We start from the raw sequence: 27,075 nt of genomic DNA, 5'->3' as shown, positions 1-27,075 counted from the left end.
ATAGCTCTATAATTGTTGGGGTCTTCTTTATCTCCTTTCTTGAACATTGTTATCATTATGCTGTTTCTCCATGCGTCTGGTATCTTATAGTGCAATATTAGTTTTTGTATTATAAGTTTTGGGTTATACTTTCTCCTCCGTGTTTTAGAAACTAGTTGGTTATTCCGTCTGGTCCTGGTGACTTTCTATTTTTGAGTGAATACTATCTCTACTTCCTGAAATCTGATTTAGACGAGAAAACAAGGCGCAAAGAACCGATATAAATACTTGAAATCGAACAACATAAATAAATATGTTATGCGACTTATAATGAATTTATAATACAAAGAAATAGCTGTAGTTAGATTACATCATCGTAGTCAGAATCGAAGAAGAGGTCACAAACGATATAAGATACATTGATGTCACGACCATTATGGCGGATAGAGTGTCGAAGGTGAGGCGTAGATATAAACATCAAAAAGATAAAAAGGAAGGCTATAGGTAAAATTACACCCACACCGATAGCGATTAAGAGTATTTGGTAAGTTTACTAAACAATAAAATCACAAGCGACGAAGAAGTAAAGGCTTAATAACAATGGCATGTAGACAATGCGTTTGCTAAATAGAAACCCACACCAACAAGGATGTCGGATGGATGCTAAAGGTCGATAAACTAAATACAATAGAGGCGTTTGACATGTGGGACTACCAGAGAAAGCTGAAAATTGGCTTGAACTATACACACCAGCGATGAATAAGTTCTCAAACTGCCAAAAATAAAGGTCGAGAAATTCTAAACATCGTCAAAACGAGGAAAGTTAGCTATTTTGGACATGTAGTGAGAAGCAGTAAATATCATTTTCCTCGCCTAATTATCCAGTAAAGTAAGAAATGTAGACGGAAAGAGATCGACTGATCGGAAAAGGCTCTCACGGTTGCGGAGTATAAGAGGTTGGACTGGGCTGGGTGTAGAGCAACTTTTCCGTGCAGCAAACAATCGACAAAGGTTTTATTGCATTATCATGGGGATAGTCAACGCTTGAACACAGACACAGCACACAAGTATGTTTTAGCAACTTTCCGTAATTCTGTTGTTACTGCAACAGCAATCACTGCTGAGTATTGAAATCTTTCTACATTTGGAATAGGTATAGTCCAATTTTTATATTATCAACAATTGTTTCTTGAAAGTAGTACATAGTTAGTTTTCTCATTGATCTTTTTTGTATTTTTTGTTTCTTGTAGAAAAGAATCTACCGTCTAGGTAGCGCAATGGACGGTGCGGTAATCTTGCGAGAAAGTGTCGATGGATGCATAATTCAAAGATAACCGTGCACGGGATTTTTTTATCAATAGAAATTCTCCTCTTAGCTGAGTAGTATCAATCGAGGATTCATGGTAATAAAGTATTTATTCAACACATTATACAAAAACTTCAGTCTTGAAAAAGGCGTAACGAATTCTGAAAGATAGAATGGAAAAACGAAAAAGAAAGAATGTAACAAATGATCCTCACTACATGTTTTTATGAATCTATGTAGGTTTTGGTGGATTATTCGGTCATATACCGAATAATAGAGGTAACATCTAAAAAAAGGCTTAAGTGGTAACCGTAGGCTCCTCCGTATATAGATCGAGTGGTTTGGACAGTACCAAAACAATATAAATGATCTTCAGGGAACTTTAACAAGACAATAAAAAATAATAAGACAAGACTTTTTAGCAATCAAAGCAGAAAAACAACAAAAAGGCAAAGTCTAAACATGTTTTCATTTTCATCAAATATATTTTTAGATATTCCTCATTTATATTCGCTTTAAGACTTAAATTACATTCTACTTTAATGCTCTATATTTAAAATTGTCTTACCTTTCCTTATCCGTAGCTGTTTCTCCCAAAAACTTGATAGCTACTAATCTGGTTTCGGTAGACATGTTTGAAGAAAATTCGTTTATTCCATCTGCTTCAGCAATATAAACCTAAAGAGATCACACAATTAGACATGAACAAAATAAACAAAAATACTTGTACACAAAAAACCATATTTTGTCTGCAATATAGAACACTTTTTTCTTTGTTCCTTTTTTTATCACTCGTAGTCCTGTGTATCCCATGTGTTCTATTTGTTTCTTTTAGTCACTGATTGGTAGTATATTATAGTGACCATAAGTGTAGAACTGAATTGATCTACTAATTTTGGTGGCTGAGGGACCGTAATAGGTTTTGATGAAGACTCCAGACAGGAAGTCGAAAGCTCCACATGACCAAACTTGACCCGCCACATCCCAGAAACTTTATAGACTAAATGTATAATAATAAATACAATTTTGATTTTAATGCTGTCTTAAATCACAAATAGGATTTCTCATGATTTATTGAAAAATATTTTTCCGAAAAGCCTGATTGCAGTATCGAACAATTAGTGTGAAAAGCCGATAGAAAAGCGATAAATATTGACATGGAAACTGTTCATTCTACACTCATAGTCTAGGTAATCAGAAGGTTGCTGCTGAGTGGGTTTCCAAGACCAGAAGCCTATTATTACCGCATTTTATGCACTATGTACAAGAAGGTGATACGTTTTTCCCCAAATTGTCATGAGTAATAAGTCTTGGTGTCACAAAAACGTTAGAATAATCAACGAAAGCATCTTAACTGTCTCAACCTACTTCAGGAAAAGTAATTGTGGCTGTATCTTTTATTACGGCTCTACTATTGAAAGATTTTACAAAACAGGATACCTTGAAATTCTTACGTGTCAGCATTACGACTATTCGTCCTGAAAAGCTTCACAAACGATGTCATTCTTCTGCATGGCAATGTACGATCACATGCAACTCACACAGTCCAGGATTCGATTGGTTACGTAAAGTGGAAAGTCTAATAACATCCACTTTATAATGCAGACTTATCACCCAGTGTTTAGCACGTGTTCGGTCCACTAAAACAGTCACCAAAACGGCGCCGATTCAGTTCGGATGCAGAGGTAGATTTTTTTTATTAAAGAATAGTTAAATAAACTGCCGAACATATTTTATGAGTTTGATATTCATAGAATGATTATACAATCACATAACATTAACGCAAACTTATTTTTAATTGGTAAAACTAAAAGCACGGTTTCTAAACATGTTTTTGGGCTCTCTTACCATTTTGACTATTGAATTTAATTTTATTTTTAGTAACATTAAAGAAAGTAAAGCATTTACCGTTCCAAAAGCCCCTTCAGACAATTTGGACAACATTCTGAGTCGATGCCTTGGGAATTCCATAATCGTAGTACCGTCCAATCTTTTTCTTAATGCTGTAATAGCTTCTTGTTGGGTTGGAGACTACAAGCAAATCATACCGTTAATACAAATCAACCAAAACAGAAAAATCAAGAATCAAAAAATGTTTTATGATATAAAAAAAGTTGTGTCGTTGCTAAAAATTACCTTAAAGAATGTAAATTAAATAAAACACATTAAAATTGGAAAATAAAACGTACCTGTCTTCCTCTATCGTCGTTATGGGTACTTTTGATGGACATTCGTGGTCCTTTCGATGTTACACTATTAAGCCTGCTTCTTGAAACAGGTAAAGTGTTTTGCTCTGACTCTGAAAGTAACGGTAAATTGCTTCCTTCTGGGATGACATAGTCGTAGTTATCTAAAAAAAAAAGAATAACATTTGTAATTATAATAAATAGACTCGACTGCTCAACGAGCGGCAGACTTACTCTTACCTGCCGCAATAGGATATTTCTTCATCGTCCCTTGGATCGTATTCTGCATTTCCATGACCACAGGACTATAGCTGTAGTAAGGAGCAAATTTCATCGCTTGATATGGTTCTTGATATTCGTTGCTTTCGGATATATTGCCAGGGTGAGGCAGTGGAAGGGTCGACCTAAGACTAGACTTCATTGTTCCGTGACTCATTCGGTAGTCGTCGATTTCTGTTACTCCGTACGCTTCGATGGAGCTACCTTTTTCACTCAGACCTATTAAATTAAAAAAGTAGAGTTACTTAAATTTTTTAAAAAGATTTTAAAGAATATCACTAATATATATATATATATATATATATATATATATATATATATATATATATATATATATATATATATATACATAATCCAGAAATTAAGACCTTTATTCTTCTTCTTCAAGTGCCGTCTCCATCAATGGAGGTTAGCGGTTATGGTGGCAAACGTTGGTGGCCTTTATATTTTATATTTTTATATTTACAAGGAATTTATTTCTGCGCAATTTTTAAATCTCTTCTGTTGTGATATTATGTTTTTAGGCAACCAGGACTACTATCGTGGGTATTGTTGGTTGCCTAAGATGTAGAGACGATCATTATTATCGTCATGTCATGGCATTATTGATACGTGTGTATTTAATGTATCTTAAAATAAAATATTATAAAAAGCCGTTGTAAAGGTTAATAATATTCGAAATTTTAATATATTAACATCTTAGTGAGATAAATTTTATTATTTTTGCCTCGGATACGTAGAACCATATTTGTCAGACTTATTTTCTTGCCACACTTTATTAGTTTTGTTTTTGTTCTGGCACCAGAGTAGAATTTTCAAAAACTATTTTTTATTATTAAAAAATGTTTCAAATCTTCTAAAATAAGGGAATAACTCTTTCAATCCCTCCAGAAACTGAATACGAAATGAAAAAAAGAGAGGCAAAACAAGTCGTTGGGAGAAATCGTCCAGCTTTGGCCTCTGCGTTTGCTTATATATGTAAAATATTATTGTGGCGAAATCAGATGTATACCGCCAGAGAAATGACCTGCAATTTCAACTTGGTTCACCGAACACGGGCTTCTTGACGCATTTTAAATATTCTAGAACTATAAAACTGGATTATAAAGAATACCCAGAAGTGTTTCTTGATTATTACTTATGTATATATAGGCCGGTTATTGTGATGGAGTTGTAGTTTTGAACAACTTTTAAAAAAATATTGATCTTGTGAGATTAATTCTCATTAATATATAGAATAATAAACACTGTACACTATAAATAAAGATAAACAAATTAAAGGTAAAAATAGAATATAACAAAATATTGGTATACTTACACTTACCGTACACAGATTCTGGCTGAAGGTGAGGTATGGTATTGTTGGGGAAGCCGATATTAGACGAATTAGGACTTCGGAAGAATTTCCTATTTCTAAATCTATATATGAGCAAAACGAAAGCTCCGATAATTAGTATTGCAAGGATAAGCCCTAAAAAATAAAATTAAAAATATTACTGTTGTGTTTATTATCTAAGTTATTTATCTAAAACTATCAAAAAATACTAATTTTGTTTTCGCACAATTCAATAGACATTTAAAAACTTTGTACGAGATTGTGCTAAACTGAAAATTTGTTAACGCAAACTTAACTAAACTTATAACAAATATAGATAATTTGCTTATTATGTCTGTCTGTCTGTCTGTCCGTAACGAAAACCATAGCGCCACCTCTCCACAAGAACTACTACTATCTCTGTAGCAAATGACGATCTCTGTAGCAAATGTTCTTAAAATGACGGAAAAAACAAACATGGCGGCATTGTCAAAAGAGCATTACAAAATATCTCTGTTGTTATTGGTCCGATTGGAGCATGTTATGAGTTTAATAAAAAGAGAAAGAAAATATAATGAACCCATAGTTACATACAAGATATCACAGGGCATTATGGATGAAAATAGATTTCCTATAAGACAAATTTTTATTTTATAGACTTAAAGAAGGCCTCTGGCTAAGTACAAAATAAAAATCTGATCGAATTCTAACACGCGACATATCAAACCAAAGGGACGGATATACCGATTATACTAAGATAGAAAAAAAAAACAAACAAGGCGATTACCAAAAGGACACTACACAGTATTTTCATTATTAATGAACCTACAGAGACATACGAGATATCATAGGGTACTATGTATAAAAAAAGATTAATTTTAAGACAAATTTTGTTTTACTGACTCAAAGAAGGCCTCTGGCTAAGTACGAACTAAACAAATGATCGAATCCTAACATACGACATAGCAAATGAAAGGAGAGGAAATAAAGAATATATTAAGATAGAAAAAATCAGTCAGTTTTTAGTTGTTACCACCCGTGGAGAAACGATGACGACTATTAGACCTAAGTCTGTTTGTTACTAAGTAGCAAACACGAGACTGTAGCTTATTTGTAGTGTACTGTTTTGTGCGTCTTAAAACGTTTTATTTTTCATTTTTCTTTCAAAAGCACTAAAGTAGAACAACACGTTCTAAAATCCTAATTAGAATCGGGCCACATTTAACTAGAATATATAAATTACTTTAATAAGTGTGTCTCACCATAACTAAGGAGATTTTCCGCCTGGAAGGCCTCATGGAGTGTGGGAGGACGAGGAGGTTAAGCATATGCCTATGCCCTTCACTCCAGAAGAACTCGGAACTTTGGGTACACTTAAAATGCGCAAGGCTTCAGGGATACTAGACTAGACTAGACAGGGTACCGCCAAAGGAATGGAGCAGGCATTTATTCTGAAGTATTTGAAAGCACTGCTTACCGCGCAACGATTTCCAGAATCTTGGAGGACATCAAAGCTGTTTCTCATTCCAAAGAGCGGAGACAAGTATGTCTCTATTTGTCTCCTTCTATGCATTGCAAAATCATATGAAAGATTGATCAGAGGGAGACTGGATAGGTTCATTGCGAAGTCGGGAGCCATATCTCAGAGATAATACGGCTTTCGGGAGGGATACAGTGCGGTGGATGCGATAGTTGGCGTCTATTGGACGTTGTGCAGGGAGAGCACAAATGCATTCAGCTCACTGAAATGGAGGATCGCTGACATAGACTTGCTGAGAAATAGATGCTGTCTAAGATACCTGACAATGGCAGAAAAAGAAGTTGCAGTCGACGTCGACGATCCTGGGACCGATACACAAGAATACAGGGATGGTACCACTCACTTCGCATTCTCTCATTCGCTGATGACTTCGCTATACTGGTAGTTGAGGAGGATAGCGATGAGTTTCTCTTTAACATCCAGATGGCAAATGATCGGATCGTGTGAACCACTGGATTAGATAACGTGGACTAGAACTGGCGACCCAGAAAACGGAAGCGATATTCCTCAAAGGATTAAGAGGCCGGCTCGAAATTCCCCTAAATGCGCAGGACAGAGGGTTATACCAAAATCGAAGATACAATAACTCGATGTCACGATACATCAAGACGGAGAGAGCATGTGCGAGCGGTCACCAACAAGGCTGCGGAAAGTCTTGCTGTGCTGGATGGATCATGGCCGACATTGGCGGGCCTAAAATCCGAAAGCAGGAGGACCCTTCACTCTGTTGCAGTGTGTGCAGTCAATCGTCCTAATGGCATATTAAGACCGTTATGAGCACGAAAGAAAATGTTTAGAAAGCTCCAAGATAAGTCAAAGGAAATAGAGAACGTTGAAAGAATCGATATCAGCACAGAAAAGAGTCTATGGTCGGGTAAGTAGAGAGGTAGTTTGTAAAGGTCTGTTGACCTTGTCTTCGAGTATTTTGGTATACGATATTGTTGGATTGAGCTGCCACCCACAATTTGATATCAAGCGAAAGTATTATACAGTGTGTCCGTAAAGTACGGAATAAATTCTATATTTCCTAAACGAAAAGCCTTTTTAAAAAAATCTAAAACACGTCGATTTTTAAATTTAATGTTCTACATTTTACAATAAAATTTCATTATACAATGTGATACACATTACAGTGATGACGTCATCGGCTCTTTTTTAAATGTAACACCCTGTATTTTAGGACATTTTTAGATCGATAAAAATGAGCTGATTTCAAAAAAGTATAATACTCGGGTCTAATGGATATAATTTGAAAGATATGCGTTTGGAAAATAAATTATTTATTATCAATTGCAAAAAAGTAGCCTACTTCTAGTTTTTGGTAAACTGTAATTATTTTTAGTAACGTTCAATAACAATTAAGTAGTACAATGATTGTATTAATTCGTGAATGTTCTGTATTATTGCTTAGAATTAATTTTAAGTAGAAATGAATTTGAGTGTAAAGCAAAGAATTGAAATACTCATGATGATTAGGTATGGAGACAAATCTCGAACGCAGTCAACAGTAAGTAAGATTGAAAAGAAATTTCGAGAAACTGGTACGGTTGAAAATGCACGCAAATCAGGTCGTCCCTCTGTAGTAGGTTAGTAGTAATCTCGATGTTTGCAAAACAACGGTACACAAAGTACGTAAAAGTAAGTAAAATGCACAGTTGTACAGGAATTAAACGAGGATGATCCACATAAAAGAATACAATTTTGGTTTTAATCCCCCTCTTGGTTTAAAATATTATTTTTTCTGATGAGGCTACATTCAAATTAAATCGCGAGGTCAACCGTCAGAATTGTAGATACTTGGCAAAGGAAAACTCCAACTGGATGCGGAAACATCAGACACAATACCCGCAAAAGGTAAACGTATGGGGTGGCATTGTAAGAAATAAAATCATTGCACCCTACTATTTCGAAGGTAATTTAAACGGGCCAGCATAACTTCAGTTTTTAAGTGGGTATCTCATACCTAATTTAGTTAATTTATTCCCCATGCTTTTTTAATGATTTTTCCATGTCTATAAAGCTCAGATATATTTCTTTATTTTTCTTTAAGGCTTTTTCTATTACTTGTTGCATGGTGAATATATGGTCTTGTGTGTTGTGTCCTTTTCTGAATCCACTTTGTACGTCCTCTAATGTATGTTCTATTTCTTTTCTGATTTTCCTTTCTATTATGGTTTCGTATACTTTTGCTGCTACACATAGTAGTGATATACATCTATAGTTCTTACAGTCTCTTGTGTTTCCTTTCTTGTATATAGGTATAATTAGCATTTTTCCATTCTCTGGGTATTACTTTTCTCTTCCATATTAGGTTATATGTGTATAACAATTTTTCTTTTGCTTTTACTCCTATATATTTCATCATTTCGGGTGCCACTTAATCGCTTCCTGGTGCTTTTCCAATCTTTATCTTTCTTATTGCTTTTTCCAGTTCTTCTTTTTCTATAGTTTCTAGATTTTTCGTGTTTCTCATGGATACTCTCTTGTTGTGGCTTTCCTTCTCCATTGTATTCGCTTGATTTCCATTCAGTATCAGCTGGAAATGTTCCCTCCATCTTTCTATTATTGTCTTATCGTCGTTTATTATTGTTCCTTCCTTGTTCATTATTTGTTTCAGTTTCGTTTCTTTGTTGCTTCTTAGGTTTTTCAGTGTTCTGTAAAATAATTTTCTGTGCTGTTTTCTTCCATTTTTTCCCCGAATTTTTCCCAACTTTTCTTTTTCTCTTTCTTAATTATCTGTTTAACTTTTGTTCTTCGTCTCTTATAATTTTCATATTTTTGCTGTGTTTTGTCTTGTATGTATTCTTTCCATAATTTCTTTTTTTCTTTTATTTCTCTTTTCACTTCATCGTTCCACCAAGTTGTTTGTTTCCCTCTGTTGTTATTTCTTATAGTTCCACATATTGATTTGGCTGTTTTTATCATCGCATTTTTAAATATTCCCCTTTCTTCTTCTTTGTCTCTGTTATTTCATGTTCATTGTCCATCTCTTTCTCTAGCCCCTCTGAGTATCTTATTTTCGTTGTGTCTTCCCTTAGTTTATAAATTTTTATTATTTCTTTGTGTTTTCTGTTTATGTTTTCATTTTTTTTTTCTTTTGCTTTTGAATGTGGTTTCTAGTAGATAGTGTCACTACCAATTTCATAACTCTTTTTAACCTTACGAGCTCATTTTAATCGATCTAAAAATGTCCTAAAATACAGGGTGTTACGTTTAAAAAAAGAGCCGATGACGTCATCACTGTAATATATATCACATTCTATAACGAAATTTTATTGTAAAATGTAGAACATTAAATTAAAAAATCGACGTGTTTTAGATTTTTTTAAAAAGGCTTTTCATTTGGGAAATATCGAATTTACTCCATACTTTACGGACACACTGTTTAACAACACTTCTCACAACTATCAGATCCAAAAAGTGTAAACATGAATATGCCATCGAGACCAAGTAAGTCAACTGTCAAATTTATATTCTTTTCCCACCACAAATTAAAAATATATTTCAAAAAATAAATTTTTTAAAAACGATTTTCGGATTGTCCAAAGTCTAAAAATTCTGCTTTAATCTTTCTGCTTTAATTTTATCCATAAAGCAGAAATATCTTTGAAACATCCAAATATTTAGTAGTTTAGTATAAATTTAAAATTTTTGTGTTTTCAGTATCTCCCTAAATTACTTTAGCAGTGTATTAACATTAACTATCACTATAAAAATGCATATTCGTTATTAACAGTGAGTCTTTTCATATTTCCATAAATCTACCATTCCCATTAGGTATTGAAAAGCCTCTTTATGGATTACACTATTACCTTCAAACCATAATACGCACCTATCAGTATAATAGCTATTATCGTCGGTTCATTGATTTCATTGGGGACCGGAATTTCAATTTTGTGATCGTGTTTGTCGCCATCAGGCAGATCCACTTCCGGTGCCACTGTGCTGGGCTCTGGTTCGACGCTGTAGTTTCCATGGGCGACAACAGAATCAAAAGAAATCTCGCTAATTAAAATCCATTTTGATGCAAAATATAGGCGCAGTTTGACGAATCTGCCGACTCTGTGGTGCAGTTTTATAGATACGTTTCTGGAATTTTCGAATATTCTGTCTTCGATGTATTCGTACGTGATTGGCTCACCTCTGCCGAAATGTTTGCCTCCTATGCTAAAAACAACTTTGGCCATAGAAAATACCTAAAAAAAAATAACAAACAATAGTTAGACGATCCATAATCATTTTCTCTATAGTCATAGTCATAGTCATCTTTATTGATCCTTTAAGACATTCAAAATAAATGTATAGGATACGTCACTACAGAATTTGGTATAAAAAACATTAGTGTGTATAATACAATACTCACAGTGTAAAAGAAATTGACAAAACATAAAATATATAAAATAACATTTTTACAAGTAAAATATGAAGCTATTGCAGTTTGTCCTCAAGATATTCATTTATAGAATAATATGCTTTTCTTAAGAGTAAATCTTTAACATTTTTTTTAAATTTAGAGATAAGTGGTATTTCTTTCACAGTTTTTGGCAAATGATTGTATAAGGTCAGTCCCATATATCTGAAGCAATTTTGAAATTTGGATGTTCTGTGTTTAGGAACTCGTAAAGATTCAGCACTTCTTGTATTGTAGTAGTGATTGTCTGAATTTACTGGAAATGTATTGATTTCCTCTTTGACATAAAGTAAACATTTATAGATATATAGGCAGTAGAAAGTTAAAATTTGATGTTTAATAAAAACTGGTTTACAAGACTGTTGATAATCCAAATTAAAAATTTTACGGATAATTTTTTGTTGGTTAATGAACACTTTGTTACTATCTACTGAGTTCCCCCACAAAATTACATTGTAGCACATGTGGCTGTAAGCAAGGCTATAATAAACGTTCATTAATGCCGAGATGGGTAGTGTGTTTTTAATTCTAGATATAGCATAAAAAGCTTTATTCAATTTCATGTTCACTGAATTCACTTGCTCTGACCATTTGAGATTACAATCAATGAATACACCCAAAAACTTTGTAGAGTGAGTGGAAGATAACATATTGTTTCTATCGTGGATGGTTAAGATATAGTCATATTTAGATGAGTTGTATGAATGAAAATAAATAATTTGCGTCTTGTCAATGTTTAATATTAGTCTGTTGGTATTACACCAGCGTATAAAGCAGTCAACAACAGTCTTCATTGTCATTTTTAATTCCTCTAGTGTACGTGCAGAGACTATTAACGAGGTATCATCAGCAAACATTGATATTATAAGTGCCCTTATGTGATCTGGTAGGTCATTAATAAAAATTAGGAATAATAATGGTCCCAGTACGGATCCCTGTGGTACTCCTTTATTTGTCGTGTATGGTTCTGAGCTTGATTCTTTCATCTTAACAACACTCTTCCTGTCACTTAAGAAATTTATTATCCATTCTAGAAATATCCCTCTAAAACCAACGTTATATAATTTATTGCGAATAAATGGTATATCTAAGCAGTCAAAAGCACGTGATAGATCAAAAAATAGTCCTGCCACGTGGTTTCTACTATCTAATTCATCATAAATACGCTCAAACAAGCTGCATGCAGCCGTGAGTGTTGCCTTTTTTTATCTAAAGCCGTGTTGGGTTGGAGTTAATAAATTGTATTCTTCTATAAAATTTAACATTCTGTTGTATACAACCTTCTCTATTACTTTTGAAATTATGCTAAGGACAGATACTGGTCTATAATTTGAAATATCATGAGGGTCATTCTTTTTGAAGATTGGAATAACTTTTGCCATTTTAAATATGGATGGAAATTGGCTGGTTGTTATTGAGAGATTAACTAAATGGGTTAAAGGAATCGATATATGATCACTTATCAGTTTTATTATTTTTACAGATATGTTATCAATACCAGTACTAGGCTTATTTTTTAGTTGATCGATTGTATTTTTTATTTCAATTGGAGTTACCGGTAAAAAGAAAAATGTTTTGTTACACATTTTTGAGGTAGTACAAGAAGAAGGTAACGATGTGCCAAAATGAGTTTGAAGATTGTGTTCTGTAATTGTAGCAAAATATGAGGCAAACGAATTAGCAATATCACAAGACTTGGTAATAATTTTACTATCATAATGTAGAATAATATCAGTCCTGTTCTTTTGCCTACCAGTTTCACTGTTTACTAAATTCCAAATTGTTTTTGGTATGTTGTAAGATTGATTAATTAAGTCACTATGAAAGTTTTTTTTGTATTTATTAATAGAGAATTATATTCTTTTTTTGCCTGTTTATAGGTATCTTGAGACTCGAGACTCCCTATATTTTTTGCTATCCAGTGTAGATTTTTTAGTTTTTCACTAGCGTGTCTTACCTCATTTGTTACCCATGTAGCCTTATTTGTTTTGTGTGCTTTATACCGTGTTTTTATTGGACAATATAAATTTAGATTGTAATCTAAAATGCTAACAAATGAATTTGTGGCATATTCAGCATTCAATTGTGAATAAACTTCATCAAAAACTGTAGAAGAAATCTCTGCTTTAAACATCAGCATATTTTCATCTGACATATCCCTGTAACTGATGGGTTTTTTATCTTTTTTCGATACTTTATTGGCTTGCAAATTTACACTAAGTGAAAATACTTTATGGTCACTGAAGTGACCCTCGAACACATTTGATTTATAAAGATGTGGTTCGATATTTGTCAATATGTAATCCAATTTTGTATATGATGTTTTACCTACTTTATCTACGAAAACTCTTGTAGGAGCCTCAGATGTGACTCTCAGATTATAACTTACTAAAAACTCGTTAAAAGATTGCTTATTATTAGACATGACAAGATAATCAATGTTTAGATCCCCACAAATATAAATATCATGATATGACTTACTGCATAGCTCCAATATATTATGTAATTATAGTTTTAAAACTATAAAAACTTAAACTTATAATTCCAGAAATAAAAAAATATAAAGATATTTTTTCTTACCTGTACTTCTTTGGTAAACTGATTATTGCAATAAATATGTACAGCAGAAAATTCCCTAACCCTATCAAATTCAGCTACTATTTCGACGGGCTTGTTGTGTCTAGTTTCATTCTTCCATCCGACCCAAGTCTGCCCGTCGTAGAAGTCGGTTTTGAAATCATCGTGGCCAAACTTGCCGTCGGTAAGCTGGCCAAGGCCTTCCCTTAGATTGTTGCCATCCCATTCGCCATCATATCTGAAATATAGTAGTTATAAATACATAGTTTTTTGTTCACGTTTTATAACAGAAAAAGATAATTAAGTATATTAAAAATATGTTTGTAGCTATTTTATTTGTAGGTTAGAATAGATTCAAGGGATTAAACGTTTAAGAATTAGCATGATTGGCATAAGCGAACTGAGAAGAGATGAACTGGAACATGTGAACAGGATGAAGGCATACTGTACTACTCTGGGAGTGAAGAAAACGATACAGTCACGGAGTTAAAAAATACGTTAAATTTTTTATACCTGTTAGTAAAAGAATAGTATTGATCTAATTAAATAGCAGAACATTTAATGTAAATAATATTCAGGTATACGGCACTACCGCAGAAAATAAATACGACAATGAAGTAGAATATTTTTTATAAACATTGTTCTGAAGCTATTTTCTTGTGACATCTTAAAGTAATTGCTATTTTATTGGGAATAAGCCACAGTTGAAGTTAAAATAAGTTGAAGTTTTAATTTCGGAAATAGTTCTCAAAATACAAACATTAATTAACTAGCGGACCCAACAGACTTCGTTCTGTCAAATAGATTTAGAATGTGGCAGTTTATTTTTTTAATTCTCGTGAACAGAACCGTCACCATGATGATAGGGCGGTGTGTGAGGGTTAGCTCGGGTGACCTAAGTATCTTCGCCTCCACGAACTTTGGCCATCCTTTTGGACCCACTAAAAACCCCGACTGGGATGTCTGCCAGAGGGCTTCAAACTAAGAGGAGAACTTAAGGTTCAAACCTGATTGAAAAATAATCTAAAGGGATAGTGGGAACCCAAAGGTGACAAATATTTATAAAGTGGGTGCTTCAATGACAAAACATAGAGATAATTAATTATTTATTATTATTAACATAGGGTTAATAACCGATGTAATAAAGAATAATGAAATAAAACGTATATAAGTATTTTCAGTAATCTGTTTTATTTTTATTGTAGTGCTTTATGATATACAATGCTTTTTGTTTGATTACCTGGTGAATATACAAACAAATCTGATGGTTTTCCAGTACTGAACAGGCAACATACAATTGACCATGTGAGAAACATGGGTTTTCTAGATTAATACCACAAACACCTAATGATTGCCCCTGGAACTCTTATTTATGGTCATAGCAAAAGCAAGCCGCACTGGAAATTGTAGTCGTTTAAATTCAAATGGTACATCAGTCGGAATCATTGGGATGCGTGGTATCAAAACGTCTTCTCCTTTATACTTTCCTTTCAGTATAGTTGCTTCTATCACGTTATTCAATAATTTTTTATCGCTAACCGTGTGCCGTTGCAAAAAACGCGGTTGGTTGATATTTCTCAACATTATAACTAGCGATCCAACCTTTAATTAAAGAATATGAGGTGGCAATCTTGGTAAATCCAGCGAGTTTAAAAAATCAGGCGGATAGTTGACGACTTCATCTTGGTTAGTAGCCGAATCAACTGATTTACATCTCCTAAATTCGCCTGTAATTTGTTCTTGAATTTTGAAATTTAATTCATTTACATCTATGATTTTTGCAGCCAATATAGCCCGTTCGCTAAACCAATCATGGTTGCTGTAATTTTGAGCAACATCTGGAAACACCTTTTGAATAAGTTCATCTTTTGATCGAGTTAACTGACAAAAACTTTGAGGAAAGTTAATGCAACCAGTCAAGGTGTCTAAAGAAAATTTGCCATTACCAATGTCAATGAGTTGTTTAGAAAATATGTCTCCAGATTGGTCATTTTGCAACTCGACACGCATATTCTTGCTTAAGTGTAATACCTTGACATGTTTCCATAAATTGGAGGACTTTAAACATGCATTGAGTTCATCAGCTGGCGTTGATCGTGGAATCACTGAAAATCTATGGTGATTTATTGTAGATCTTGTAATGTTCTATCTAAATAAAGCCTCCAAAAAATTTTTTATGTGCCATCGTGCATTCATCCCAAACAATCAATTCACATTGCTGCAAAACCTTTGCCATTGCAGAGTTCTTCGAAATATTGCAGGTTAGAGTTTCGTTGCTTTGTATGTTTAATGACAATTTTAGTGCTGAATGGGCTGTTCGACCACCTTCAAGCAAAGTTGCTGCGATTCCCGACGAAGCGAGTGCAAGTGCAATTTTATTTTGTGAGCGAATTGTGGCTAATATCAATGAAATCAAAAAAGTTTTTCCTGTACCACCAGGTGCATCTAAGAAGTAAATCCCTCCTCTTTTATCATTTATTACTTTCATAAGTGTATCAAATATACCTACATACTTCTGTTTTTCATTCAATAGTGGAAGATTTGTTTGAATTAATTCTTTATAAGAAAATATTTGTATGGGAAAAAGAAAAGGGCTGTTTTAGAGTTTTCCTGGAAATTATTGGAAATTTTTCTCGCCGTAAAAACCATTCTTAGACTTCAAGGACCATTTTAAAAAAAGAATTGGTAAGATTGGTCCATGCGTTGTTGAGTTATACGCTTACCAACACATTTTGCGATTAATTTTTATATTATAGATGACGAGTGTACTGAGATATAGGCAACTTAAAATACACAATTCAGTATTATAGTATCTCAAATAACCTACCACATTTTCAACGATAACTGCATTAAGTTGAGTTACTGTAATCTTCGTTGCATAATCATCATATTTTTTAAATAATGTTTGTCGTATATTGTGTTACTACAGTTTTCTTTGCAAAATATCTAGATAGTGCTGTGTCTTCTTTGAGTTACTATTTACTTGTTTGCATTTTCGTAAATAACTTTTTAAGGTAATGCACTTACATAAATATTTGCTTGAGTTTTGTGTGAAGAGTGTTTGAAGTTTAAAATATGAATAGAATTAAACGTATATTTTAGTTATCTAAGAAAATTTGTGAACAACCTGACCCTGGTAAGTGTAGATACAAAAACAATAATATTATTACTTTGGTAACACTTCAAATTTCCTTTCGCCATCATAAAAGCTATTAATACCTAGTAGGTATTTTTATATCTGAATTCTTATGACTATCAGAAATATCATCAAATATAGTTCAGGAGCCATATAGTTTTAAGTCTTGTTTCTAATTCTCACAGAGCTATCTTCACCAATATCCGCGAAACCAACACGTGATTCTATCATGATAACTGAGGTGTGGAATAAAATTATCAATTATGCAGAGAAGCAATGTCTTTTCAACTATCAAGATATCGAAAATTCCGACTGTTCTGATGAGAATCCACACTATGTTCCTACTGATGATAATGCTGAATCAGAAGGTGAAAAACAACATAGTAGTAATAAACCTAAACTAAAAAAAAATGGCAATGACAAACACGAAAGGAAGAAATCGTGTAAGAAATCAACAGGAGTGGAAAGACAATAAGGTTAAAAAAGAACTTAATTTAGGAAATAAACATAAAAATAGAGCAGGCAAAATATTTCCATCTAGGATCATGAAAGCACCATGCAACGAGAATTGCAGAAATGGATACACGGAAAAAATTTCGGAAAATAACAGGCAAAAAATCTTTGAAAATTATTGGGGACTAGGAGATCATACCAGACAATCGGATTTCATCACAAAATGTGTGCATCAAAGAGAAAAGAAACATGTAATAAAGAAAACTGAGTCAAGGCGCAATGTTTCCCGAGAATATAATTTTATGCTTAATAATAAAAAAATAAAAACTTGTAAAACGATGTTTTTAAACAAGCTGCATATTTCGGAAACCTGGGTTACAACTGCCTTGAAAAAATTGGAGAAGGTGGCACTTTAGAAAAGGATATGCGGGGACGCCATACTGTAACACCCAATAATATTGTAGAAGATATTAAGGAAAGTGTGACAACTCATATTAAATTGTTTCCATTAGTTCCTTCTCAGTATAATAGAAAACATTCAAAGAAAATGTATTTGGAAGATGGTTTAAATATTAGTAAAATGTACAGAATGTACAAAGAGCATATTGGAACCAATTCAGTACAGATTGCAAGTGAACGGCAATATCGTAAAATTTTCAATTCAGAATTCAATATAACATTCTTTAAACCAAAAAAGAATCAGTGTGAACTATGCACGGGTTGTACAGATGCTGATAATGACATAAAATTGAAATTGCAAGAAAATATGATCAACACTTAGATAACAAAGTTGCAGTCCGAAAATTGAAAGATGTGGATAAGGAACTAGCTACTGAGGATAAAACTTGTGTTGCGTGTTTTGACCTGCAAAAGGTATTAGTTAGCCTTCAATTAGAAGTAAGTACATTTTATTATAAAAGTAAAACTGCAACCTATAATTTTACAGTCTACGACATAAGTAACAATAAAGGATTTTGTTACGTTTGGTATGAAGAGGTCGCGAAACGGGGACCAAATGAAATTAGTAGTTGCTTGTTAGACTTTCTGAGGATACAAAAAACTAAAGATGTTGAAAGTGTCATCTTATACTCCGACAATTGTGGTGGCAAAATAAAAACCGTTTTATTTTCTCCATGTTTGCATATGCTACTAAAATTCTGAACATAAAGATAACACATAGGTTTTTGGAGAAGAGGCATACTCAGAATGAAGGAAATAGTATGCTTGCAGTAATAGAGACAGCTAAAAAGTGACAGGGTGCTGTCTATACCCCAGTCAAGGGATCACATTAATAAAAATGGCGAAAGTAACTGGCCAACCATACATAGTAAAAGAAATGTCCCAAGCAGACTTTATAAAATTTTCTGACATGGTAAAAAATCAGAACTGGAGAATGGACGAAACTTTTAATCCAGGAAAAATTAATAAAATGCTGGAATTGTCGTGGCTACCACAAGAACCTAATACTGTTTAATTTAAATACGATTTTGCAGAAACCCCAAGAATTCTATGTCTGAAAAAAAGTAGGCGTAGTCAACTTCAAACTTATTCCACTGAGTTGCCGAAACTTTATACTTCTCCTCTAACTGTTGATAGTAAGAAATTGAAAGGTTTATTAGAGCTCTGCAGAGGTGATCCATCTTCAATACTGCGTTTGTACCATAACTTTTTTTTTCTTTACGGTCAAAGGAGGGAACACAGACGAAGGATGATATACATCATGACTCTAAAAGTTGCAATAGCAGCTAATCTGAAGAACATGACTTTGAGTAGAAATAAATGTAACCTATTTTGTGAGATTTAAGATATAATTATAAAGTTCATATTAGAATGTGTCTTTCAAAATGATGTTATGTCATATTTTCCCTAAATTGTTCCAACGAAAATTGTAATTCATATAAAAAAAAAAACAGAATATATCAAGAAAAAATATAATTATTTGGTGTTTATACTTGTAAATAGGGCAAAAATACGCATTATTACAACATCATTATCATTATTACAACTTATTATGCAAGGCAAAATCCGAGGAAAGCGAAATGTGGGAAGACAAAGAATATCCTGGCTTAAGAACTTAAGGGAATGATTTGAATGCAGTAGTGCAGAACTTTTTAGAGCGACAGTCAACAGAGTCTGCATAGCTATGATGATTTCCAACCTTCGATAGAAGATGGAACTTAAACAAGAAGATACTTGTAAATTAATTTTCTCAAAACTATCTAAAAGGACTTACTACAGGCTTCGTTACATGAATCGAATTGTAAAAGTGAATTGGATTTACTTAAAATACTCTTTTCTTCTACCATTCATATAACCACTGAAAACTTTTAATACCATAACTTAATACATAAAATCTATTAAGCCACGGTTTAACTATTCTTATTGTGTTCCGTATCTTTTGTCCTTTCTAATTATACCCCTGTCGACCCTTAAACCCTTTGACTATTAATTACTTCCAAACTGATTATTTTTCAGGTGTATCGCTTACGCGTCTGCCTATATTTATAAAGTAATTGGTGATAAATTTCCGAACAAAACCTGGCTTAATGTACCTATAAAGAATAAAATGGGAACGTACCAAGCGTATTGATCGAAACTTTCCTACATAATCTCCAATAATCCTCCAAAACCGCTACCTATATTTGTTATAACCCTATACTCGCGACTTTGCCACAATTTATTGTTCCCTCATATTGCTACCCTCACATTCTGACACGGATACAGTTTTGCAGCTATAGAAGTAGCAATGTTTCCGCTAAGTATAAGTGAAATTCAAATTTAAGACGTATGAATATTTATTACTCTTTCGTACTTCGTCGTTATTGTGTAATCTATTTAGTAGCGAAAACGATAGAAATTTCGGATCTTGCTGTCGTATTAACCAGGTAAAATTAGATGGCTTTGTTTTCAATTTCGACGAACGAAGCAGCAGGGCGACCCGCTCTAAGAATTTCAACCAGTGGTAGATTATATCGCATTGTTAAATAAGAGTAAAAATAAATCTCTAAAACTGAAAAAAAAAAAATTATTGGGAATGGTCAAACAATATAAATATTTTGTTAACATATAACTGTTATATTCTCCCCAGAACTGACACTTCTTAAGAATGATCTTTATTATAGATATTTTTATTAAGATTATCATTCTTATCAAGAAAGTAGAAATTTTCGGATTTTTAGTTTCGTCATTTATTATCAGATGTCGCTATAGTCCGGATAGGACAACTCCTATCCGAACTCGGGAACCCGGAGGCTGGAGTGCCACAGGGAGCGGTACTGTCACCTCTACTGTACACGATATACACAGCAGACATACCTAGAACACCAGGTACACCAGTGGCTCACCCAGAATTTGTCTTAGGGGGGGGGTTTGAAATTTTTTTTATGCTACCTTCATTTTGAGTCCCTAAAATTTGGGTTTTAGTTTAATTTAAAGTACTAAAGATAGCGGTGCCAAAGATTCAGGTATCTATTATCCTGCCTAGCAACTAAAACCACCCTCTCTTACTTGTACGCAGTTGATTGTCGCACGTACCGTACTCCGAAAGTGGGGTGGCCACTGTAAGGCTGACGACATTTTTGGAACACTCCCTTCTCGTATCTAGATCTTATCTATTGTTCTGAAGCTATTTTCTTGTGGCATTTTAAAGTAATCACTATTTTAATGGGAATAAGCCACAATTGAAGGTTAAAATAAGGTTATTGACGTTTGACATTAATCCAACTTGTAAATACAATACATTTTGGAGACGGCTATCGCCGTATTCCCGTTTTCCTCCGCCAATCCTCCCGGTCCAAGGCATGCCTCTCCTCCAAACCTCTCGATTCCATCGCTCTTTTAATTCTTTCATTCCATGATCGTCGAGGTCTACCTCTTTTGTTCTTCCAAGGGGCTTCCATTTGTGAAGTTTTTGGGGCCAACGTTCGTCAGGCATTCTCAATAGATGTCCAAACCATTTTGAACCTCTTCTTTCTATTCTGTCAATGACCGTTTCTGTAGCATTCATGTTATTTCTTATAGATTCTTTGGTCTTCCTTTCCTGCCTTGATGCTCTAGCACTTCTTCTCAAATAATCCATTTCAACTGCCAACAATCTTCTCTCCAGGTCTGCATTAATTGTCCATACTTCAGAGCCATAACAAAGAACTGATTCAACCATGGTTTGCTCTATTCTTTTTTTGTTCCTTTTGGAAATGTTGTGATCCCACCATAAGGAGTTCAGACATCCTACAATTTAACGTCCCTGATTAATTCGTGTTTAATTTCGGATTCTTCCAAGCCGTTCTTAGGAATGAGTGGACCTAAATATTTAAAATTTTCCACTTGTTTGATTTCCACGTCCTCGTCTATCAACACTTCAAACCTTGCATCTGAATTGATAACTAAGTAAATATTCTGTTTTCTTCATGCTGACTTGTAACCCCCATTTTAAATATTCTCTCTATAGACGCTTTATCATAAATTCTAGATCATAAGAATCTTGAGCTAGGATGACTTGGTCATACGCAAAGTTCAGGGAGAACAGTACGTCATTTTCTATGGGGATTCCCATTCCCTGGCAGGGGTTTTTCCAATTTTGGAGGGCTACCTCAATATATAAATTAAACAGTTAGAGTAACATACTGCATCCTTGTTTTAGTCCTATAGTTACTTTTATTGGCTCTGATAGTCTATATCCGATTTTTAGGTAAGTAGTGTTATCCCTGTATACTTCTGTGATTATTCCTAAAAGGTATGTATTAATGTCGAGTTGTTGTTAAGCTTGCCACAATTTAAGTCTTGGAACTGTATCATATGCCTTTTCTAGGTCGATAAAGGCTAGATGTACTTCGGTACTAACCGCTATTCTTTTTTCTATTAATTGTTGGAGTATAAACAAATTATCAGTGCAAGATCAAAGATCAAAAATTCAAACGTCAATAAACTTATTTTAACCTTCAATTGCTACTTATTCCCATTAAAATAGTAATTAGATCTTATCTCTGTCGTTAGCTCGGTCGGTGTTTCTCTTCTTCTTCTTTCTTTTTATTGACTGCTCGGATGTAATTGTGAACACTATTCCATCACTCCGTATTTCCCTCACCTTCACGATCATCTCTTTTACAGTCACAGGGTTCATACCTATTTATTTATACATTCTGTTTCTCTCCACTGTACATCTATTACACTCCAACGTTGTGTGAGTAACAATGTTGGAATATTCGCAGTATATGCATTTATCTGTATCTGTCTTTCTAAACCTATGAAGATACGCCCTAAGACAATCTACCCAGTCCCTTAGGCTCGGGATCAGCATCTTTGTCCACTGAGCAACATCTTCCTTGTTGTTCCACTCTTCTTTCCATCTTTCCATTGATCTTTCCCTTTCTTCTTTTTTTTATAGCTGTTGTCAAATCCTTCCTTCTCCTATAGAGATGTCCCTTTTCTACTGCTAATACAGGCAGAGGAACACAACCCGTGATAGTCCACAAGGCCGCCGCAGATACAGTCCTGTAGGCGCATGCTACTCGCAACAGACTCGTTCTGTCAACTTTTTCATAAGCCTAATATTAGATATCGATATCTAAATATAATGAAAAATATTATTAATTATTGTGTATTAATTATTGTGTATTTATACAATAATACAATAATTATTTTGTTCTACATATTTAAAGTGGTAATTTAATTATTCAATCAGCGTTTTGGATTTTTTGTATTATGTGTGAAAGACAAGTTACGTTTTCCTACTATTCTTTATATATTGTTTACTTTATATGCCCTGGGGGGGGGGGTTTAACCCCCAAAACCTCCCCTGGGTGCGCCACAGAGGTACACTACTAAGCCTCTATGCTGATGACACAGCGATAGCGGCCAAACACAGAAATGTAGACATAGCGGTAAACAACTTACAAACAGCGCTAGACGACATAGAAGAATGGAGTTTAAAATGGAAAATCGCTATAAACTCCGAAAAGACACAGGCTGTACTTTTCAAAAAGAGGCACCAACAACCATAAGAACAGGTAACTGTGCAAGACAATCCCATCGAGTGGAAAAGTGAAGCAAAATACCTCGGAGTAACCATGGAGAAAGGCTTAACGTTTAGTAAACATGTAGAAGCTACAGTACAAAAAGCCAACATGGCAAGAGCATCAATAAGAGGCCTAGCAGGAAGAAAAAGCAAAAATAAGATTAATAAATAGTATAATTCTTCCCATACTAACATATGCATCTCTCGCATGGGGACACATATGCAATACATCAAAAAAGAAAATACAAGCGGCACATAACGACAGCCTAAGAGAAGCAGTCAACGTACCGGGATACGTAGCAGAAAGATTCCTCTTTAGAGAAATACAACAAATCAGAGTGACTGACAGGTTGAAAGAAAAAGCTAAGACAAAGTTCGCGGAGATAGAGAACCACCCCAGCCACATATTGCGAGAGATATTAAGGTATGACGCTTTCCACAGACGGAAGCACAAAAGACCCAAACAACAAATAGTAGAATAAAATCATAATACTAGAGAGAAAATCAACAATCACACCAGAGAGAAAACAAAACACCAGAGAGAAAACACTTCAAAAAACAACAACAACGCACAATGAAGATAGTTCGTAGCTCATAACCCTCGTGGACAATCGCAACGTACAGCGTGGATCCAGTTAATTTTATGTAGATAATTTATTATATTAATATACACTAATTCTGATTTTATGTTTCAGGCATCCTACAAAAAAAATCCAAAAAACAACAAAAAAAGGCTTCGGCCTCCACAAAAAAATCAAAAAACTACTAACAAAAACCCACTAAAAACTCGGGCATGTAGGGCCCAACCCCTTGAGTACCAAGTCGCCGAACTGAGCCTAGCTCAGAGCGGAGACTTGAGGCCCAGGTAAGCAATTTTAGTTCGCGTATAAGTCACATTAAGATAACAGGAATATAGCGACAATGCGCTGTCCTGAGTTTTGAATTCGGTTAGGAAACCATGTTGAGGTTCTATTACCCAGGATCTCCACATGAAGAGCATTTGGCTGATAGTTGTGCCCCTATCGCGCATCAGAGTGCTATAGGGGGGAAAGGGATGGTCTGGAGCATTGGATCACAGTGGAGTGACTAGTGTTCTTACTTGAGTTAATACACCTCGCTCCAATGAATTGTTATACCCGAACGTAATTCTTAGAGGTAAACATTTCTCACAGGCTGGGTTTAATTAAATTGCTTGCTTGCTTGTCGCTATAACGTCCATATTGAAGCCATTTTATTGTTGCTTCTTTTGACGAAAAATATTTGTTTTCACGTTTAGAGCCTCTGTAGCAGTTGCTCTGATGATTCCTGCTACTGGTTGCTATCCCTTTAATAAAAATATTTTTTCCTCAGAAGATTTCGTAGGAGCTGAAGTTGCGGAAGTCAGTGATGTATCGCAGCAAGCAGCGAGATACCACAACTGATAATTGTATAAATTGCAGTACACTCTCTAATTCCGAAATTCTTTCTACATCATCATTGCCCAATGTTCAACCACAACTCAACAATAAGTGTCAACCTGTTTTAACTACCGAAAAACAAACTTCCAAAATTGTAATTATTTCCGATGCAAAACTTACTCCGGAACAAATTCGTCCATACCCAAAGGCCGTGAGAAAGTTCAAAGAAAGGAAGAAAGAAAATAATTTTAATCATTCTGACCGCTACACCAGAAAAAAATAGATTGGAAAATGTAATAAGAGAAAATGAGGAAAAAGAGGAACGGGCTCAGGAAAGAAAGGCAAGCAATATAGAAAAGAAAAAATCCAAATCCCATATTCGCATAATCCCATAAAGTTTTTGATGGATGAGGAGACATCAGAAAGCGACATTGAGAATTATTGTGAAGAATCAGATAATAGTCTTATGGAAGTTGAGACTGAAGATGGTAAAGATTTTGGATTGGTTCTTACGAATATCTAGAAAGGGGATTTTGTTCTCATTAAATTTGATACAAAAAAAAACACTCAAATTCTTCGTTGGTTAGATCGAAAAGGAACTAGAAGAGTCAGAATTTTTAATAATTTTTTTAAAAATGACGCCGCGACAAGATTTTCTATTTCCAGATCAGAAGGATGAGAATCATATTTCTGCAAACGATATTATGAGAAAATTGCCAGATCCTGAAAAAAAAAAAAATTGGGACAGCCAGATCTAGCTCCATTTTTAGGTTTTCCGTTAATGGGTAAAACATGGGATAATTCAACGTATTATGTTAAATAAATATTAAAAATTGCACTTATAAAAAAATGTTATTATTTTATTTCCATCAAAACCTTTGTCCATATGTGCCCCGTAGAAAATATTGTCTTGTCCACATGTGCCTCCCTTAGGGGCACGTAATGTAATGTAATGTAATAAAATTGTACCTGTGTCAGTGACTTACGCTGTCGAGACACCTAAAGCTAAATAAAAAAAAGTTTTTAAAGCTTTTATCAACTTACAAACTATTAATGTATATTTTTTTAAATTATCTTTTACACAAATCATCTCTTGATAATAACAAATACACAAAAAAAGAATTATCTAATTTTGTGCAGTCCTTTTAATGTTATGTGCCTACAAACATTTCGGTAATTTATTTATATTTATATAGACATAGATTAGAAACCTTTATATATAGTAGTAGTGGAATAATTGTTATTATATCTTAGATTAATGAGGCAGATAACCTTTAAATAAAATTATGTCGTTTTTTGTTATTCTTTATACATATTTTTATCTAAATATTGATTTCTTCGGAACAAAAACTAGTTTATACTACCAACTTTTAGAGTAACGACCTCGAAAGACTTTAATTATTGTTCCCTCCCTTCCTTTATTAATAAAAAAACTTATGTTAATAACTTATTAACGATCAAAAATAAGGTATATATTTAGAAAGATTAATAATTAACTACGAGACAATAACTATACCCTCTGAGTCATGCAAAGATGTAATTAACTCTATTAAAATTGTTTGTCAAAGAGATAAACGACTTTTTCTACAAAAGCCGCTTTTATGTCTTCAAAGTAAAACCTAACACGAGTTTAATGCTTCAAATAAAAATTTTATTAACCTTATAAAATATATATTATGTGCCCTTTTCAGATCAGCAAATTTTATACCTTTATGTAGGTTGTAATGTAATACATTCAAGGATATATTCGATCTTTATATCAATCAATATTTACAATGATTATTATTAATGTGACTGCCAATAAATAGTTTTATTAAAATTATAAGAGTAATGGAAAAAATAACAATAACAATATTATGGTGGCTTATTCTGTTATAGGCTTATAATAGCCAGGGCCGAGCCGTGCCGGGGTGCAAAGGGGTTCGTGGCACCCGGGCGGCGCTCGCTTGGGGCGGCAAAATTTACCCAAAAATATAAAAATATAAATATTTTTAATAAAAAATAAAATCAAAACGCCAAGCAAGCAAAGTGCAAAAAAAACTGGCCAAATAGTTGCTATTCAGAAGATAGCGAGGCCTTTCCCTGTGATGTATAATATACAGTTTAATAAAAACAATAGTACCAAAATTGTGCGTAGCTAGCGCTGACCGATGCTATTACCAAAGAATATAGACGCTTAGCGTCTATATTCTTTGGTAATACTTGCCTCGGGCTTCACAAAAACACGAAACTAGTAAGGGCCATTTCGAAAGTGTTAAGAAATGGGATGAATTAAAAAATCAATTGAAAAAGGTTTAACTGTCGATTTGAATCAGAATTTATTTCAAATAGAAAAAAAAAATGGACATTTGTTTTAGAAAGAACAGAAGATTTGTGATTCAAATTTTGGCTGGACAAAATTTAGCTTTTAGGGGCAACAGTCAAAAACTATACGAAAAAGGTAATGGCAATTTTATGAAATTAATTGAGACAATTGCAAAATT

The 27,075-nt window shown here is 33.8% G+C and overlaps 1 protein-coding gene across 4 annotated transcripts in view; it reads right to left on the bottom strand.

The window, feature by feature from the left end:
* The window catches only part of Ddr (discoidin domain-containing receptor 2), a 789,300-nt gene that overhangs the window by 23,103 nt on the left and 739,122 nt on the right, over positions 1-27,075 (bottom strand). Inside the window, exons 8-14 of one of the 4 annotated variants that reach the window (XM_072542711.1) lie at positions 13,597-13,831; positions 10,438-10,801; positions 5,069-5,221; positions 3,706-3,969; positions 3,475-3,635; positions 3,194-3,316; positions 1,854-1,963 (exon numbers count right to left, since the gene is read on the bottom strand). In XM_072542711.1, the coding sequence (XP_072398812.1) occupies positions 1,854-1,963; positions 3,194-3,316; positions 3,475-3,635; positions 3,706-3,969; positions 5,069-5,221; positions 10,438-10,801; positions 13,597-13,831 (1,410 nt within the window). The remainder of the gene's footprint in view (positions 1-1,853; positions 1,964-3,193; positions 3,317-3,474; positions 3,636-3,705; positions 3,970-5,068; positions 5,222-10,437; positions 10,802-13,596; positions 13,832-27,075) is intronic. The other 3 variants (XM_072542712.1, XM_072542713.1, XM_072542715.1) reach the window with 3 other exon arrangements.

The sequence above is a fragment of the Diabrotica undecimpunctata genome, chromosome 9 (assembly GCF_040954645.1).
Source record: "Diabrotica undecimpunctata isolate CICGRU chromosome 9, icDiaUnde3, whole genome shotgun sequence".
NCBI lineage: Eukaryota > Metazoa > Arthropoda > Insecta > Coleoptera > Chrysomelidae > Diabrotica > Diabrotica undecimpunctata.
Note: the sequence above shows the minus strand (reverse complement) of the source record. Positions and strands in the feature narration are given on the sequence as shown.